Source organism: Myotis davidii, unplaced genomic scaffold (genome assembly GCF_000327345.1).
Source record: "Myotis davidii unplaced genomic scaffold, ASM32734v1 scaffold616, whole genome shotgun sequence".
Classification (NCBI taxonomy): Eukaryota; Metazoa; Chordata; class Mammalia; order Chiroptera; family Vespertilionidae; genus Myotis; species Myotis davidii.
Window position 1 is genome coordinate 3,761,477 of NW_006291965.1, and position 14,832 is coordinate 3,776,308.

The following is a 14,832-nucleotide window of genomic DNA, read 5'->3' on the forward strand; positions in this document are numbered from 1 at the left end:
ATTCGTGGTTTGTTTGTTTTTAATGGATAGAGGACCAATAAAGGCTCTGCCCCAAACCAAAAGAAAAACAAAGGTCAGCTTCAGCAACAGCAGAAATGGGAAATTTTCTGGTATGTGTATGTGCTTTCATTAGCTGGCAGATTTGTTTTAGGAAACTATTTGCAAAGCCTGGAAAAAATGTGCTCTCTCCATCCCTTAAAAGAACATGCAGGTTGGTTCATGTTAGTCATTCACGTGACAATTCTGACTGGTGGTCTTTTAAAATATGCAACCCCATCTAGATTTGTCATTGAAACGATACCTTCAAACTTGAATTTTTGCTTTTTTATAAAACCAAATATTGAAACATATGTGTTGTTTTTTACTTGGAGTAGGTTTTCATTAAAAATTTGTTGTTTTAGCCCAGCTAGCTTGGTTCAGTGGTTGAACTTCAGCCCAGGAACCAAGAGATCACTGGTTCGACTCCCAGTCAGGGCACATGCCTCGGTTGCAGGCTCGATCCCAATAAGAGGGCCTGTAGGAGCAGCCAATTGATGATGTTTCTCTATCATCAATGTTTCTCTCTATCTCTCTCCTTTCTTCTCTCTTTAAAAATCAAGAAAAACATATTTTTTTAAAATGTTAAAGGGATTTCCTGAAATTTTGCCTTTCTTCACTCATACCTGCAGTCAGTCCATAATCCATCCTCTTTGTAAAAAGAACAGGTACTGAGTAAACTAATTCATACAAAGATGGGAGTGAATGATATGTAAACCACTTAATACATTAAATCTGGTAAGCAGTGTTTCAAAAGAATATTTAGTAATATGGATATCTTAATTCATAAAATGTCAGTTCCACAAAGTATGGTTTAATTTCTTTTTTTAATTACAGTTTACATTCAATATTATTTTGTATTAGTTTCAGGTGTACAGCATAGTGGTCAACAAAGTATTGTTTTTTAAAAATTTCAAGCAAAGTTAGATTTTTAAAGAATGTCATTTCATTGATTTTAGAGAGCGAGGCAGACAGAGCGACATCAACTTGTTGTTCTACTTTTTTATACTTTTACTGGTTTCTTGCCTGTGTCCTGACTAGGGGTTGAACCTGCAACCTTGGTGTATCTGGACGATGCACTAACCAACTGAGCTACCCCGGCAGGGCCTAGAGATTTACTTTTTCTTAAAGTAGTCAGTTTTCCACAGCAGGTTTCAAATGTTTATGTATTTGTGATTCTTTTCACTGTGACTCTGATCCAGATAAGACCTAAAAACATCCCAACTTTCCTGTTGGGTCTTTTGCTATTGAAAAGTAGTTGGACTTTTCTTAAACAACTGAGTGGATTTTAAGGAGAGTTCAGGTACTTTTACCTGTTTCTAAAAGGGAACATTCTGTTTGCCCCAGCTTGAGGTCCTGCTTTATTTAACAGGAGGAATGCTGATTTTCCAAGCCCTTTCTTAAGAGGAATTGTTACCTTTCTCATAAGAAGAAGGGGTGGGAATTGAGGTAATAGAAGAGGTACTCTGAAAATATAGGGTATGTGAGCATGTAGTCCATGTTCAAAGACAAATTATTATTAGTAATAATAGTTGTTCAATATCCATAGTTGTTCAAGACACCATATCAGATGTTCAAATTGTAGTTCATCAATTGGGAAAGAATGGATTATTTTTCCCTTCAAAATCTTTAAAAAGTGGTGTAATAACAAGTATAAGAATTTGATGGCTTTCTATTTGTTTCTCTTGCTCTCATCTGATTTCTGTTTTAGAGCGCATTTTTAAAAACATAACATGACCAGAGAGAGAGAGAATATTTATTGTAGTGTTTCTAAACAATTTGGGTAACATTTTGTCTCTAGCTACTTAACCGCATTTGCTTGTTGCGGGGGCGAGGTTAGAGGTCCCCGATGTTCAGAATACAGTGCCAGCATTTACACAAAACATTGCAGCCTGGCCCACAGAGCAGAGGTTCCTAAGGGGCAAGCTGCTGCTCAGGACAACACCCCAACGCCTCCTTCTAATCTTGTGCCATTTCCCAGGGCAGGCAGCCTTGTGTGGACTCTGACTCGTGCCCTAGAACAGGATTCATGCTCCGTTTTCCTTGCTGATTCCTGAAGATGGAACATTCTCTTCACCCTACACATCAGGGGTTTTCTTTCCATTTTTCACTGTTTCCTTTGTGAGTTTGTGCTTTGATTTAACCTAAAGTATTAGAAATAGGAATAAACACAAGACATGGCATTAGGCCATGGAATAACAAGACAGGATATGGCAAACGTTTTATGTTTGTGCATTTATTTATAAACTTTCCCATTCTAAAAAGTATCTGAGGCAGCTTATGGAGATTGTAAAACAAGGCATAAGATTTCTGGGTGAAAAGAAAATAAGGAGAGGGAAATCAATCTAAACCTGGATAAGGTTAATATGCAGAATATATCCTAAGGTTCTTGAGAGATCCTTAAAAAGTGGTTGTGCCCTCGCTGGTTTGGCTCAGTGGATACACATCGGCCTGCAGACTGAAGGGTCCTAGGTTCAATTCCGGTCAAGGGCACATGTCCAGGTTGCAGGCTCGATCATCAGTAGGGAGCATGCAAGAGGCAGCCAATCAATGATTCTCTCTCATCATTGATGTTTCTCTTTCTCTCTCCCTTTCCCTTCCTCTCTGAAATCAATAAAAAAATATATTTTTTAAGAAGTTGGTTGCAAATTTGCCTTTGAGCTTTTTAGCAGCCAAGCAAACAAAAGGAAACACAATAAATGACAAGATTCATGTGTTCATCGAAGAGACAAGGCCTCAAACTTGACTGTGCATTTGAAATCACCTGGGGTGTTGTTAAAATGCAGGTTCTGATTCAGCAAGTCACTGGTGAGTCCTAACTGGCCCAGGTGGTTCTGATGCTGCCTCTGCTCCTCCCCGGGCCATTCTTAGAGTACCAAAGTCTCAGCTCTGCGTAAGTGTGCATTTCCAACGCCTGCGCCCACCTCATACATACAACCATGTTTGGCTTGCAGGTTTCCCCGGTAATTCCAGAATATACCAAATATTGAGCTCTAATATTTCTAACTTCACTTGCTCTTGATGTATTGAAAATATCAAAACCTCTACCACCGAGGGACAGTAGTTATTCTCATCTTCTAAGTTAACTATGTTATTTAAATCTTTTTTAAAAAAAAAAAAAAAGTTTGTTTGAGGAAACATTCTTTAGCCCTTGTAAATAATACAATAGAAGACCACATTATAATGTTCTGGTGAGTCTGATTGTTGACCAAAGATACTGTTTACGGTTGTTCTTAGAAATAGCAATGATTATGGGCAACAGATCTAGTATTAGCTTCAGAGCACCCAGATCTGAATTGCACCGTGCTAGCTGTGTTACCTCCTGCAAGTTATGCATCCTCTCTGTGCTTCAGTTTTATCATCTACCTAATGAGGCTCATTGTAGTACCTGTCAAAGGTACTGTTAGCTACTATTAGAATAGTGTCTTCACATAGTAAGAATTAAAAAACCTTAGCCATTTTTATTACATTTAAAATAAATTTTCCTTAAGAAATAAAATAAATTTTCCTGGCAGTGAGTGTGAATGATAAGTAAAAAATACCTCCTCAGTTGCTCACCTTGTGTAAGTACCATAAAATAATATATCGAGATCTACAATTTTCTTTGGAATGCTTGAAAAAAAGACACCAGATAACTGTAAGATATTGTTGATATTAATAGGCATTTGAATTGTGTCCTGTTGGACTCAAAGCCTGCTGTTAACAAATTACTAAAGGGAGTAAGAGGCACCAACCTGCCCTAACTGGTTTTGCTCAATGGATAGAGCGTTGGCCTGGAGACTGAAGGTTCGATTCCGGTCAAGGGCATGTACCTTGGTTGCGGGCACATACCCAGTAGGGAGCTTGCAAGAGGCAGCTGATCGATGTTTCTCTCTCATCGATGTTTCTAACTCTCTATCCCTCTCCCTTCCTCTCTGTAAAAAATCAATAAAATATATTTTAAAAGAAAAAAGAGGTACCAACCTTTTCCCGCAGCCTTTTAATGAGGGTATCTCGTTTGTGCAATTGGTTTTGCTGCATTTCCACTTCCGCAAATAGCTCATCAATTCTTTGGCTCTGTCTTTGCAAAAAGGGCTAGAGAGGGAGAGTTTTGAAGCACAAGGAAAGGAAAGGAAATTACTTCGAAATTGCCAGAAGAGGTTGGCGAGCTTTTTCTATATAAAGCTGTTTCAGCAGTTCCAGCAGAGAGCCAGGTGCTAATTGCCTAGCTAGTCTACTTCACTCCAGTGCATATTGCTAGTGGTCGCTATAAAACCATCAAGCTAGAAGAAAACTAATAAAAGAGAAAAACCTATTTCTTGATATTTTATCCTTTCCCTTCCTGATATCTATATCCAAGAACCTTTTTAAGACCCCCCCCCCAAAAGCACCTGACCACATCATTTAAAACATTAGGATGCACCCACCTTCTCATTTGTTATATACAGTATACTTTAATATAACTTTATAGCAGTCTGCAAAGTAGGAGGAAGTAATTTTCACCTGTAGGTTAAATTCAGTAGAGTTGTTGACTAATTGAGAAAATGTTGCAGTTGGTAAGCATTTAATGTAAAATGCATTAGTTTTGGTTTTGAGCTTTTACTTTTTGTATTTTGGAGCTGATTACTTTTCAATGCACAGACATTTTTGTGGAACCCTAAAATGTTCATAGATATTAGGTTCTGTGCTTATTATCCTGAGAGAACTAAGACCCTGTTCACAACCCAGTCCCAGATCACGGCAGGAAACCATCAAACACTCACACGCTTGTAAGGAAACGGATTTTAGTGATTAGATGGAACTAGTCAAAAAAGACTGGCGAAAAAGAGCATTTTGTCATTTTTCTGAGGGGCTGTGAGGAGGGGGAGAGGGTGTATCAGAGAAAAAGAGAGACTGGAGGGAGCCAGAAAGAGAGAGACACACACACGCACAGATTAAAGGCAGGCAGACATAGAGAGACAGAGACAGAAAGAGCCTGAAAGATGGAGAGAGAAACCCAGAGAGACTGATGGGTTCCCTAAGTGATATGTATTAAGATCTCATAGTCCTGTAGACTGGTTAGAGTTGTATTTTGAAGTTCACTCAGCTGTTTCGCACAATCCTGATAAGTAGATAATCTTCATGGGTGTCATATTTTTGCAGTTTACAGCAAAATACTTATCAGGTATCATTGAATTGAAACTTAACTCCAATCTTTTTATTACAGGTGAGGAAATTGATTTGTCCACCACATTTGTAGAGAATTTTGTGATTTTTTTAAAGGACTGTTCCACTTATTAACATATTTGGTAAGGGCCACTAATCACAGGTCTCCATATAAGCCCATCTTCCCTGGGATAACAGTAGCTTAAATTACGGGCATTGCTGTCGTTCAAAGGACTGTAGAGATACCCTAAGCCGCAGAATCAGCAATTTTTTGTTGTCTTTTAAAAAGTACATATTTGGTATTAGTACCCTATTACAGCTTTTGTATTAAAATAAAAGAAAGAAAACCAAAATCGACACCAGGTTCATTCAAAAATTATATTTACTTTTTTCATTTCTCCATATCATCTTCTAGCTGTAACCCTTTCATGCATATTTAATTTTCGAATATTTGCAGCCCTGTCATAGATAACATTTTATATCCTGAATTTTCACTCAACATTCTGAGTACAAGCCATTTGATTCACTTCAGACTCACTTTCAAAAAGATATATAAGAAGCACCAAGGATTGTGTGATTTTGAACAACTACTGTTACTCCTTTGGCTCTCTGGGAATCCCAAGGCCGTGTACATAAAATGTACTCAGAGAATAGGAAGCTAGCTTTTTGCTTTATTACATGATTGAGTTTTCCTCCACCCACTCCTTGGGAGCAAGTGACACAAATATTTTTTTAAAAATTCTAAACATGGTTTAGGCTGCCATTACCAGCAATGGCAGATACATTAGCATTTGCATCAATAGGGTTAATCTGCACCATCACTCTTCTTACCCAGGTTTCTCACGGCAAAATTATTCCAACTTTATGAGTCTTACTTTGGGGGTCTATTTTCCAATAGAATAGTATTTCTACTTAAAATAATAATAGTGTTAAAATCATATTTTATTTCCAATAAAATAATGGTCAACTAAAATGACCAACAGTGATCTACTCACCACAATGTCGTCCATCACTTCTGTCAGAGAAAGCCCCCCTGCCTTGAAGAACACAGCATCCTCCATCTTCTGCTCCAGCAAGTTTAGCCTCTCATTGAACTTCTCTCTGTCCTTTATCCCGGCAGTCATCTGATGCTGGAGCTCAGCAACCAGCTGATGGAGGTCTTCATTCCTCTTGTCGAGCTGCTCAGCTCTCCTCTCCAGGTCCTCTTTCTTTCTCTCCTGCTGGCTGACTTGAGTTAGAAGCTCAACTAAAGAGGTATTCAGAGAGTCCAGTTGTTTAAACAGGTGGCCAATGTGATTTTTGCTGTAGCTCACTTGCATCTTGAGCTCCACTCCAAGCTGTAGAAGCCCCTGAGAGAGGACATAGATGTCATCATGGAAATAGGGGACAGGGGCATGTCTTTCTCCTTGTCTCCTTGCACTGGATAAAGAATAGGCTAAACTGAGGAGAAGCCACACTGATGTTTTTTGCATTGTGGCGTTGAAAGATTTCAAGGTCCCTTGGGGGAACCTGTTTTCAGCAAAGAAAGTAGAAGACGGTCCCAAGGCAGTAAAGGGCAGAAAGAGTTTGCTCTAAGAATGAGCAAATTCCTCCACATTATCCTCTGACTTCCTGGAGCTGCTAAATCACAGCGTTTATAAATTAGTTAAGAGGCCATGGCTGAATCAGTGGAAAGAATCTGGAGTTGCCAAAACAGTTTGTAATCGAGAGAAGCCATCTGAAGGAGCTCTGGAAGAACGTTGTTGATGAATACCAAATGTCCTGTTCTTTGTTGTGATGCATGTGACTGAAGAAAACCATTTTTCTTGGGGAACGATGGGATTAAACTAAATGCCTTGCACATACACTGGGCCTGTAGGTACTAAAGGAGTTTTCAAGATAATTTTGCTATACGAAGTGATTCCTATTTTGGTTATGGGCTAGCCTCTCAAAAATCATTATATAATTCTCAGGATTTTCTCTAGGTAATATGAGACAATTTACCACATATATATTATATGCACCTGTTTATCAGTTTGTTAATAATTACTCTTATCTCATTTAAGCTCTGTGGGTTACTGACCAGGCAGGCAGATCTCCCTTCCCAATAGAAAACATTATTTTTTAATATTCATTTCTTTAAAAGCATGCAGATTTAACAGAACATGTCACTTGGTGATTTGCCATTAAGAAATAGGACGAATGTTGGAAAATGCATCTTCTTAAGAAAATGTTTAGGCAAAGTTATTTAACCTCCCTGAGAGTCTAGCCTGGCAGAAAGGAATGTTGGACTAAATTCTGTCCGTTTCCCTTAGCTCTGTACTCTGTGGAAAGTGTATTCAGTATCAGGCAGGACACTGAATGCCCATGGTGATGTTGTTTCCGCGTAGGGGTCAGCAACCCCTGTGAAAGCAACGTGCAGAATTGTTGACCAGTGTTGGGGGGAGGGGGGGTGGTGAGACAGGTGGGTGGTGGCCCTGTATTGGAATGTAGGAGAGGAGTGTAGTGACAGCTAACTGGCTTAACCGGTCTGGCAGGCTGTTACTGTTGTGATTGACACAGACCCTTTCATCTCGCTACTTCAAAGCATTTTACAAACTCGGGCTCATTATTCTTCAAGCACAGCATAAAGAAAGGTTGATCGGTGTCTCTCTAATTAATTCAAAGATGAAGAACTATATAGAACTAAAAGGGATCCTTCCCGAAGTACACTACATTGCAGAAGGGCAATACATATATGTATGCATACATACGTACATACATACATACATATATAAAGGGTTTAGCACCGCTTTATAATATTAAAAAAAGGAAATCATCTAAATGATTATTCTTGGAGATTAATATAAGTTATGGCACATTCATAATAAGGTATATCATGTATCCACTAAAATCAGGTTTATTAAGAATATTTGCTCTTCCCATAAGCGGCCTGAGGTGATCTCTGAAAAATGGTTCTCTATTCACTTGACCCGGAAACCCCCACAAAATCATGCAAATCAGGAGGTTCAGATCTTCGTGCTCACTTTAAGAACACATGGAACTTCCCAGGCCATCAAGGGTACGCATCTCTGAAAAGCCACCAAGTATGTGAAGGCTGTCACTTTACAGAAGCAATGTGTACCCTTCCATTGTTAGAATGGTGGAGCTGGGGTTGGGGGGCCTGTGGGAGGTGCCCAGGCGAAACTGTGGGGCTGGATACAGGATCAAGTGACCCAGAAAGAGTGCTGAATTTTTGCCTCACGTGCTTAAAAATGCAGAAAGTAGGGCTAAACTTCAGGGTTTAGATGTCAATTCTCTGGTCATTGAGCACATCCAGGTGAACAGAGCTCCCAGAATGTGGCACGGAACTCAGAGCTCAAGGGCGGATTAACCCACACACCAGCTCTCCCTGCCACATGGAGATGGTCTTTCCCAAAAAAGAGCTGATTGATGACCCAGAGTTTCCACTTCTGGGAATATATCCGAAGAAACCTGAAACACACCCAGGACCTTAAGACTCTCTCAGCTGCAGCAGACACATCTTTATAGGGGACAGAAGAAGGACACTGTTGGTTATTATCAGATGACTGTAGCTGAGGAGGAAGAGGCAGCAGTATCTCACTCACTCCTCCAAAAATAATTCACTTCAGGAGGAAAACCTCCTTCAGAAACGTCGCCTCTTGATTGGTTAAAACAAGCTCTAGATCTTATTCACTGGTTCTCGGTCTTCTCTTTTCCAGAAACCTTCTCTATGTCTACCCACAGAGGCTGAACTTCACTAACAAGCTAACATCTGCCCGGAACATTACAATCAAGATCCAGTTCATGTGTGGAGAGGATCCGAGCAACGCTATGCCGGTAAAGACAGAAGTAAACATTTGCCTCAAACCAGGGTGTGCTGAACTTCCCTTGTCCATTCACACGGACAGAACCCAGGGCTCATGAACATGCCGAGTATCTCTGTCTGTTCAGGACAGCACTACTCAGCATGTGCAGAGGCCTTAGTGGCTAGTCCATTATTGGTCCCAGCACGCTGATGGGGAAACAAGGTCAGTCTGCATTGCAAGTCTCTTTCCTAACTTGTTCCATAAGGAGCTATGAAAGTTGGACATGCAGATTATATTAGAGGACTGAAAAATATCATAAAGTCCATGCTACCCTCACAGCATGAGAAGTAGACAGACGGGCCCAGTGTGTCTGCGTATTTGCTGCACTTCCAGATGTGCACTGCAGCATGCAGCTGCTCACATCCAGTCCACCTTGAGAGAGATGTGAAGCATGCCTACGAATAATAAACATGTGCCACCTCAACACCTTCTGGGTCTGGATCTTCATCCTGAGGCAAAATATAAATCCAGTCATAAATATATAATGCAGTGTTCTCTAAGAAAACAAAAATGCCAGAATTTGTTTGTTTTTTTTTTAATCATCTGCTGTGAATGGTGTTAGCTGTTTCTGTTTTCTATAAGTCATAGAATTCAATTACTAAACCTTTCTACTGAAATAATTTTTTCAGGGCTTCCATTCTCCAAATATTTTCTTCTTTATTTTTTAACCATCCTCCTAATGCCTCACCTACCTTCCCAATATAAGGCCTTCTCTTGCAATGGTGGTAGGAAAGAAATCCTAGAGGAGGACTCCCCTGATTCTCTCTGCTCTGGCTCATGGCAAGTCCACCAGAGCTGCCGGGTATGGCTATGCAAATCCTGAATGGAACCAAGTGCCCAGCCAGGGATGAATGGGGGCAGAACTCCAATTTTGTATCCGTGTGGTTGGGCTGGTCGTAGAACTCAGCACTCTTAACTTACACAGTATAGCTGTATGAGAACAGAACGTCCTATTGGGCTGATGATGGTTGGTTTCATATACCCAAATATCACGGTTAATTTGGTCCTTTTTATATTGGTCAATAGGTCATCTTTGGAAAATCCAATGGGCCTGAATTTCTGCAGGAAGTGTACACAGCTGTCACATACCATAATAAGTAAGTGTATTGCAGAGTTCTAAACATAGGTCAAGATTGTTTCATTATTTGGTGGCTTTTCTGAATCCCCGAGGTGATTCCTTCCAATGGTTCTTATAATTCAGGGACAGAGGAAATTCATGCTAGTTACATGATTCTGTGTTGCAGATACACAATTTTTGCCATTAACTAAGACTGAGAGAAGAACATATGCTCAAGAACTTCATAGCGTTTTGATTTTCTGGAGCCTTCTATCTAGTATGATACAGAGAAGTTTCATGGTGTTAAATAAATACATTTCTTAACTTGCTTTGAAATACTGGAGGGGGCCAGAAACAAAATAGAGCTCTTGTTTCCTTGTCTACACCACTCCACACCTACACCACTACCTAGTTTAAGAAAAATTAAGTTGACGAAAGGGGAAATGGAGTACTCATTATTATCTGGGTAAATTGAGTTCCAAAATAGTGTGTAAATTATTCCATTTTACAGGTAGGAGAGGGAAATCTGTACAGGGTCAAATGGTCTTGGCCCATTTAAGTCTTCTTCTAAACCCTCATTGCTGGGTTGGGATGTGGAGTAAGTGAGTAAGGTACATGAAGCTCTTGGTAAAGTATCTGGGACATTGTAATTAAACAAAATCAGGTTCCTTTTCCTCCTGCTTCATTCATTTGTTTCTCCAAAATCCTTTGATGTGCCTGTCTCTGTTCTTAGGGTAGAGACAGAAAATGAGGTCACAACAGGGCATTGAACCTCATCCCCTTTTCAAAATAAGTTGTTGGATTTTTCCATTGTGTGTGGAAATCCTCCACCCCCACCCACAAAGTCTTCAGTTTCTAAGTGCCCTTATGTAAGTGAAGTGTATCTAGTGACATAAGCTTGGTCTCAAGGACTTCTAGCCAAGGAGCAGAATGCTGTAAAATGAAAAGCAAAACACCAAGCAGACAAATTCTGAGAAGTAAAGGGTCTGTTGTATTATAATTTATAGTCAGAGAAGTCGTCATTCTTGCTAAAAGTTATGTGTGTATAATGTGCTTTTGAAACAGGTCTCCAGACTTCTATGAAGAAGTGAAAATTAAGCTCCCTGCTAAGCTCACAGTAAATCACCACCTCCTGTTCACCTTCTATCATATCAGCTGTCAGCAGAAGCAAGGAGCCTCCATAGAAAGTCTCCTGGGATATTCAGTGAGTCGTTTTCAACTTGCCAATTCACACTGCAGTCCTTGGTGCATCCAAGGTCCCTGCAGAGATAAACAACTAAATTCTATTCAATTGCTTTTTTCCTGTCACAAGTAACAGAATGTACCAAAACAGATTATAGTAAAGACCAGAGATGACTCGACCTAGCAAATGACAAATTTTAGGAACGGAAAGCTAGTGGGAGATAGATATTGAAAGAACACACATTTATGTAAAAAAATAAAATAAAATAAAATAAAAAGCATTGTGACATCAAAATTACAACTAAACTGCAGAACAGTCATCATTCAGAATTGCCTAAAGTCTAGCTAAATGAATACAACTAAGGATTTAAAGAAGAAGCCACATTGATATTAAAAGGGGAGGTGGAGATGCAAAATGGGCTATTCCCACACCCACATGTGGCAGGTAAAAATCAGGGGAATATCTTGGCTGGGAAAGTTCCCTCCTAAGGAGTGAGGGGTCCCAGCCCCAAAGTAAGCCCCTCCAAGCCCAGGGTTCCAGTGCCAGCAAGAGAAGTTGCCATGACTTCTGGTTGTAAAAGCCAACAGGATTGTGGCCAAGTAAGACCAGGGCTCATAGAATCCTAGGCGTTCCTCTTAAACGGCCCATGCATGTCTTACTTGGACTTAGTCCCTCTGAGCTCCAGCAATTGGGAAGCAGCTCAAAAGGCACCAGGAACACCAGAGAGGAACTGAATTGTCTGGCATCAGGGTAAGAGCTGGAGGGGACAGAAGTGCTGGAAGAAGCCATTGTTCCTTTTCTGAGCCCTCCCCCTGCCGGCTCCATATCAACCTGGCTATCACTGTTCACTGCACTCCAGTGATTCCACTGAAGACCCCAACCCACCCAACTTGTGGATTCATCCAAGCTGTTTCCAATTGCTTTTCCATACAAATGACCTGTCTTGGCTCATGTTTTATATTTTCCAAAAATCTCTCAAACAAGCAGCATCTGGCCAAAGTGTGCCTTGTATCTCTAGCGAATTGGCCCTAGGCCTAGCATTACCAGCAACCGGCCTTGGTTCACAGCTTGGCCTTACGGGGGCACTTCCAAACCTAGTCCAAGTAGCAGCCATCTGAAGATCACTTTGTGACTCATGTCAGATGGTCCTGGGCAGAACACAGGTGGTAGTTGACCTTGGTCTGCAACTCCCAGGAGGCCCCAGAACCAGCGAACTCAGTAGACAGCTTCAGGCCACATCGAAGTACCCTCTAACCACTTCCACAAGCTACACACTAAAGAAGTCAGCAGGTACCAGAGACCTGCTGAAGTAAGTCCTCCTCTGTAGGGTGGGCCCTTACACGGCTGATCCTCCATGGTGGCTGATTCTCCTGGCTGCCCTAGACATAAATCCCTCTCAATGACATGCCAATAGCAATCAAGGTTCAAATACAACAAAAGGGTGTACACAGCCCATACATTGGGGGTGTACCTCAAATTCCCAGCTTGGGTGATTGAGGAAGCTGTGCCACTCTATCCAACAGACATCTAATACATAAGGCCACTCTATCAAGCCTGGGAGCCATAGCAGCTCTACCTAATACATAGAAACAAAAACAGGGAGATTGAAAAAATGAAAATACAAACATGTCCCAAATGAAAGAACAGAATAAAACTCCAGAAAAATAACTAAACAAAATGGAAATAAGTAATCTACTAGATGGAGAGTTCAAAACACTGGTTGCATAATGAACTTAGTGAGAACCTCAACTGCATAAAAAAGGACCAGTCAGAAATGAAAGATACACTAACTGATATGAAGAATAATTTATAGAGAATCAACAGTAGAGTATATGAAGCTGAGAATCAAACAGAAATTTGAAATATAAGGAAGCAAAATAACACCTAATCATAACAGCAAAAAGAAAAAAGGATTTTAAAAATTGAGGATAGTGTAAGGAGCCTCTGGGACAACTTCAGTTGTACTGACATTCACATCATGGCGGTGTTAGAAGGAGAAGAGAGAGTAAGAAATTGAAAACCTATTTGAAAAAAATGACAGAAAACTTCCCTAACGTGGTGAAATAAATAGACATATAAGCCCAGGAAGCACAGAGAGCTCCAAACAAGATGACAAAGAGGCCCACACCAGGACACAGCATAATTAAAATGCAAAAGTTTAAAGAGAAAGAAAGAATCTTAAAAGCAGCAAGAGAAAAGCAGTTAGTTACTTACAAGGGAGCTCCCATAAAACTGTCTGCTGATTTCTCAATAGAAACTTTGCAGGCGAGAAATAGTCAAAGTGATGAAAAGCAAGAACCTACAGCCAAGATTACTGTACCCAGCAAAGCTATCATTTAGAATCAAAGGACAGATAAAGCTTCTCAGACAAGAAAAAGCTAAAGGAGTTCATCATCACCAAACCAGTATAACATGAAATGTGAAAGGGTATTTTTTAAGAAGAAGAAGAAGATAAAAATATGAATATTAAAATGGCAATAAATACATATCTATCAACAATTGAATCTGAAAACAAAATAAAAGAAGTAGAACAGAAACAGGCTCATAGATACAGAGAACATTTTGATAGTTGACAGATGGGAGGTAGGTAGGGAAATGGGTGAAAAAAATGAAGGGATTAAGAAGTACAAATTGGTTGTTACAAAATAGTCATGAGATGTAAAGGAAAGCATATGGAATATAGTCATAATATTCTAATAACTATGTAAAAAAAATGTATATATTATGACTGTATACTTGTTTACCATGCGTTTAGAATAAACAATAGTAAGTAAAAACATTTTAAAGCATTGCAATATCTATTATTTCCAAATTTTATATATATGCTTTACATGGAGGGTGGGCAAAAATAGGTTTACAGTTGTTCATATGGAAAATTATACAATAATTAATAAGTAATAATACAAAAATAAACTCTGGTTCGCACACTCATGACTGTAAACCTACTTTTGCTCCACCTGGTATAAAACTAGCTCTTTTTTTCTCCAAGGAGAAAAAAGTTGTTTCTTTAAAAAATATAAAAGTTAACATAAGCATTGATGTTGTTCAGAGACACACAAACATAATGGGTGAAAAAAATGAAGGGATTAAGAAGTACAAATTGGTTGTTACAAAATAGTCATGAGATGTAAAGGAAAGCATATGGAATATAGTCATAATATTCTAATAACTATGTATGATGTCAGATGGGTATGAGATTTATCAGGATGATCATTTAGTAAGTTATATAATATCTAATCACTGGGGTGTACACTGAATCAAGATAATATTGTATGCAAACTGTAATTGAAAAATAAAAAATGATTTATATTAAAAAAATTTTTAAGATATTTCAAAATCAGTTAAAATTGGCCATTGAAGTACTGGGTATGTTGTATTTATAGTTTTAGTATCCATTTGCAAGTTTTGTATGTCTCTAAATATATTATTTGAAGATATTATTATTTTTTAAATTACAGAGGGTATTTTAATACAAAAATGTATCATTGGGAAATATATGTATGTGTGTGTGTATATATATATATATAATGTATATATATAATATATATGTATATATTATGACTGTATACTTGAAAGAGAAACAT

The 14,832-nt window shown here is 39.2% G+C and overlaps 2 protein-coding genes across 2 annotated transcripts in view; one reads left to right on the forward strand and one right to left on the reverse strand.

Annotated features, from left to right (window-relative positions):
• The window catches only part of DOCK8 (dedicator of cytokinesis 8), a 200,976-nt gene that overhangs the window by 115,322 nt on the left and 70,822 nt on the right, over positions 1-14,832 (forward strand). The window contains 3 exon segments of the mRNA XM_015565032.1: positions 8,862-8,979; positions 10,035-10,105; positions 11,131-11,269. Of these exon segments, the coding sequence (XP_015420518.1) occupies positions 8,862-8,979; positions 10,035-10,105; positions 11,131-11,269 (328 nt within the window).
• On the reverse strand, positions 1,189-7,072 carry LOC102775144 (angiopoietin-related protein 3-like). Its single transcript, XM_006765294.2, has 3 exons — positions 6,156-7,072; positions 4,000-4,110; positions 1,189-2,180 (listed from the first exon to the last, which is right to left on the reverse strand). Exons 1-3 carry the CDS (start codon positions 6,630-6,632, stop codon positions 2,115-2,117), a joined length of 654 nt encoding a protein of 217 aa, XP_006765357.1. The 5' UTR covers positions 6,633-7,072; the 3' UTR covers positions 1,189-2,114.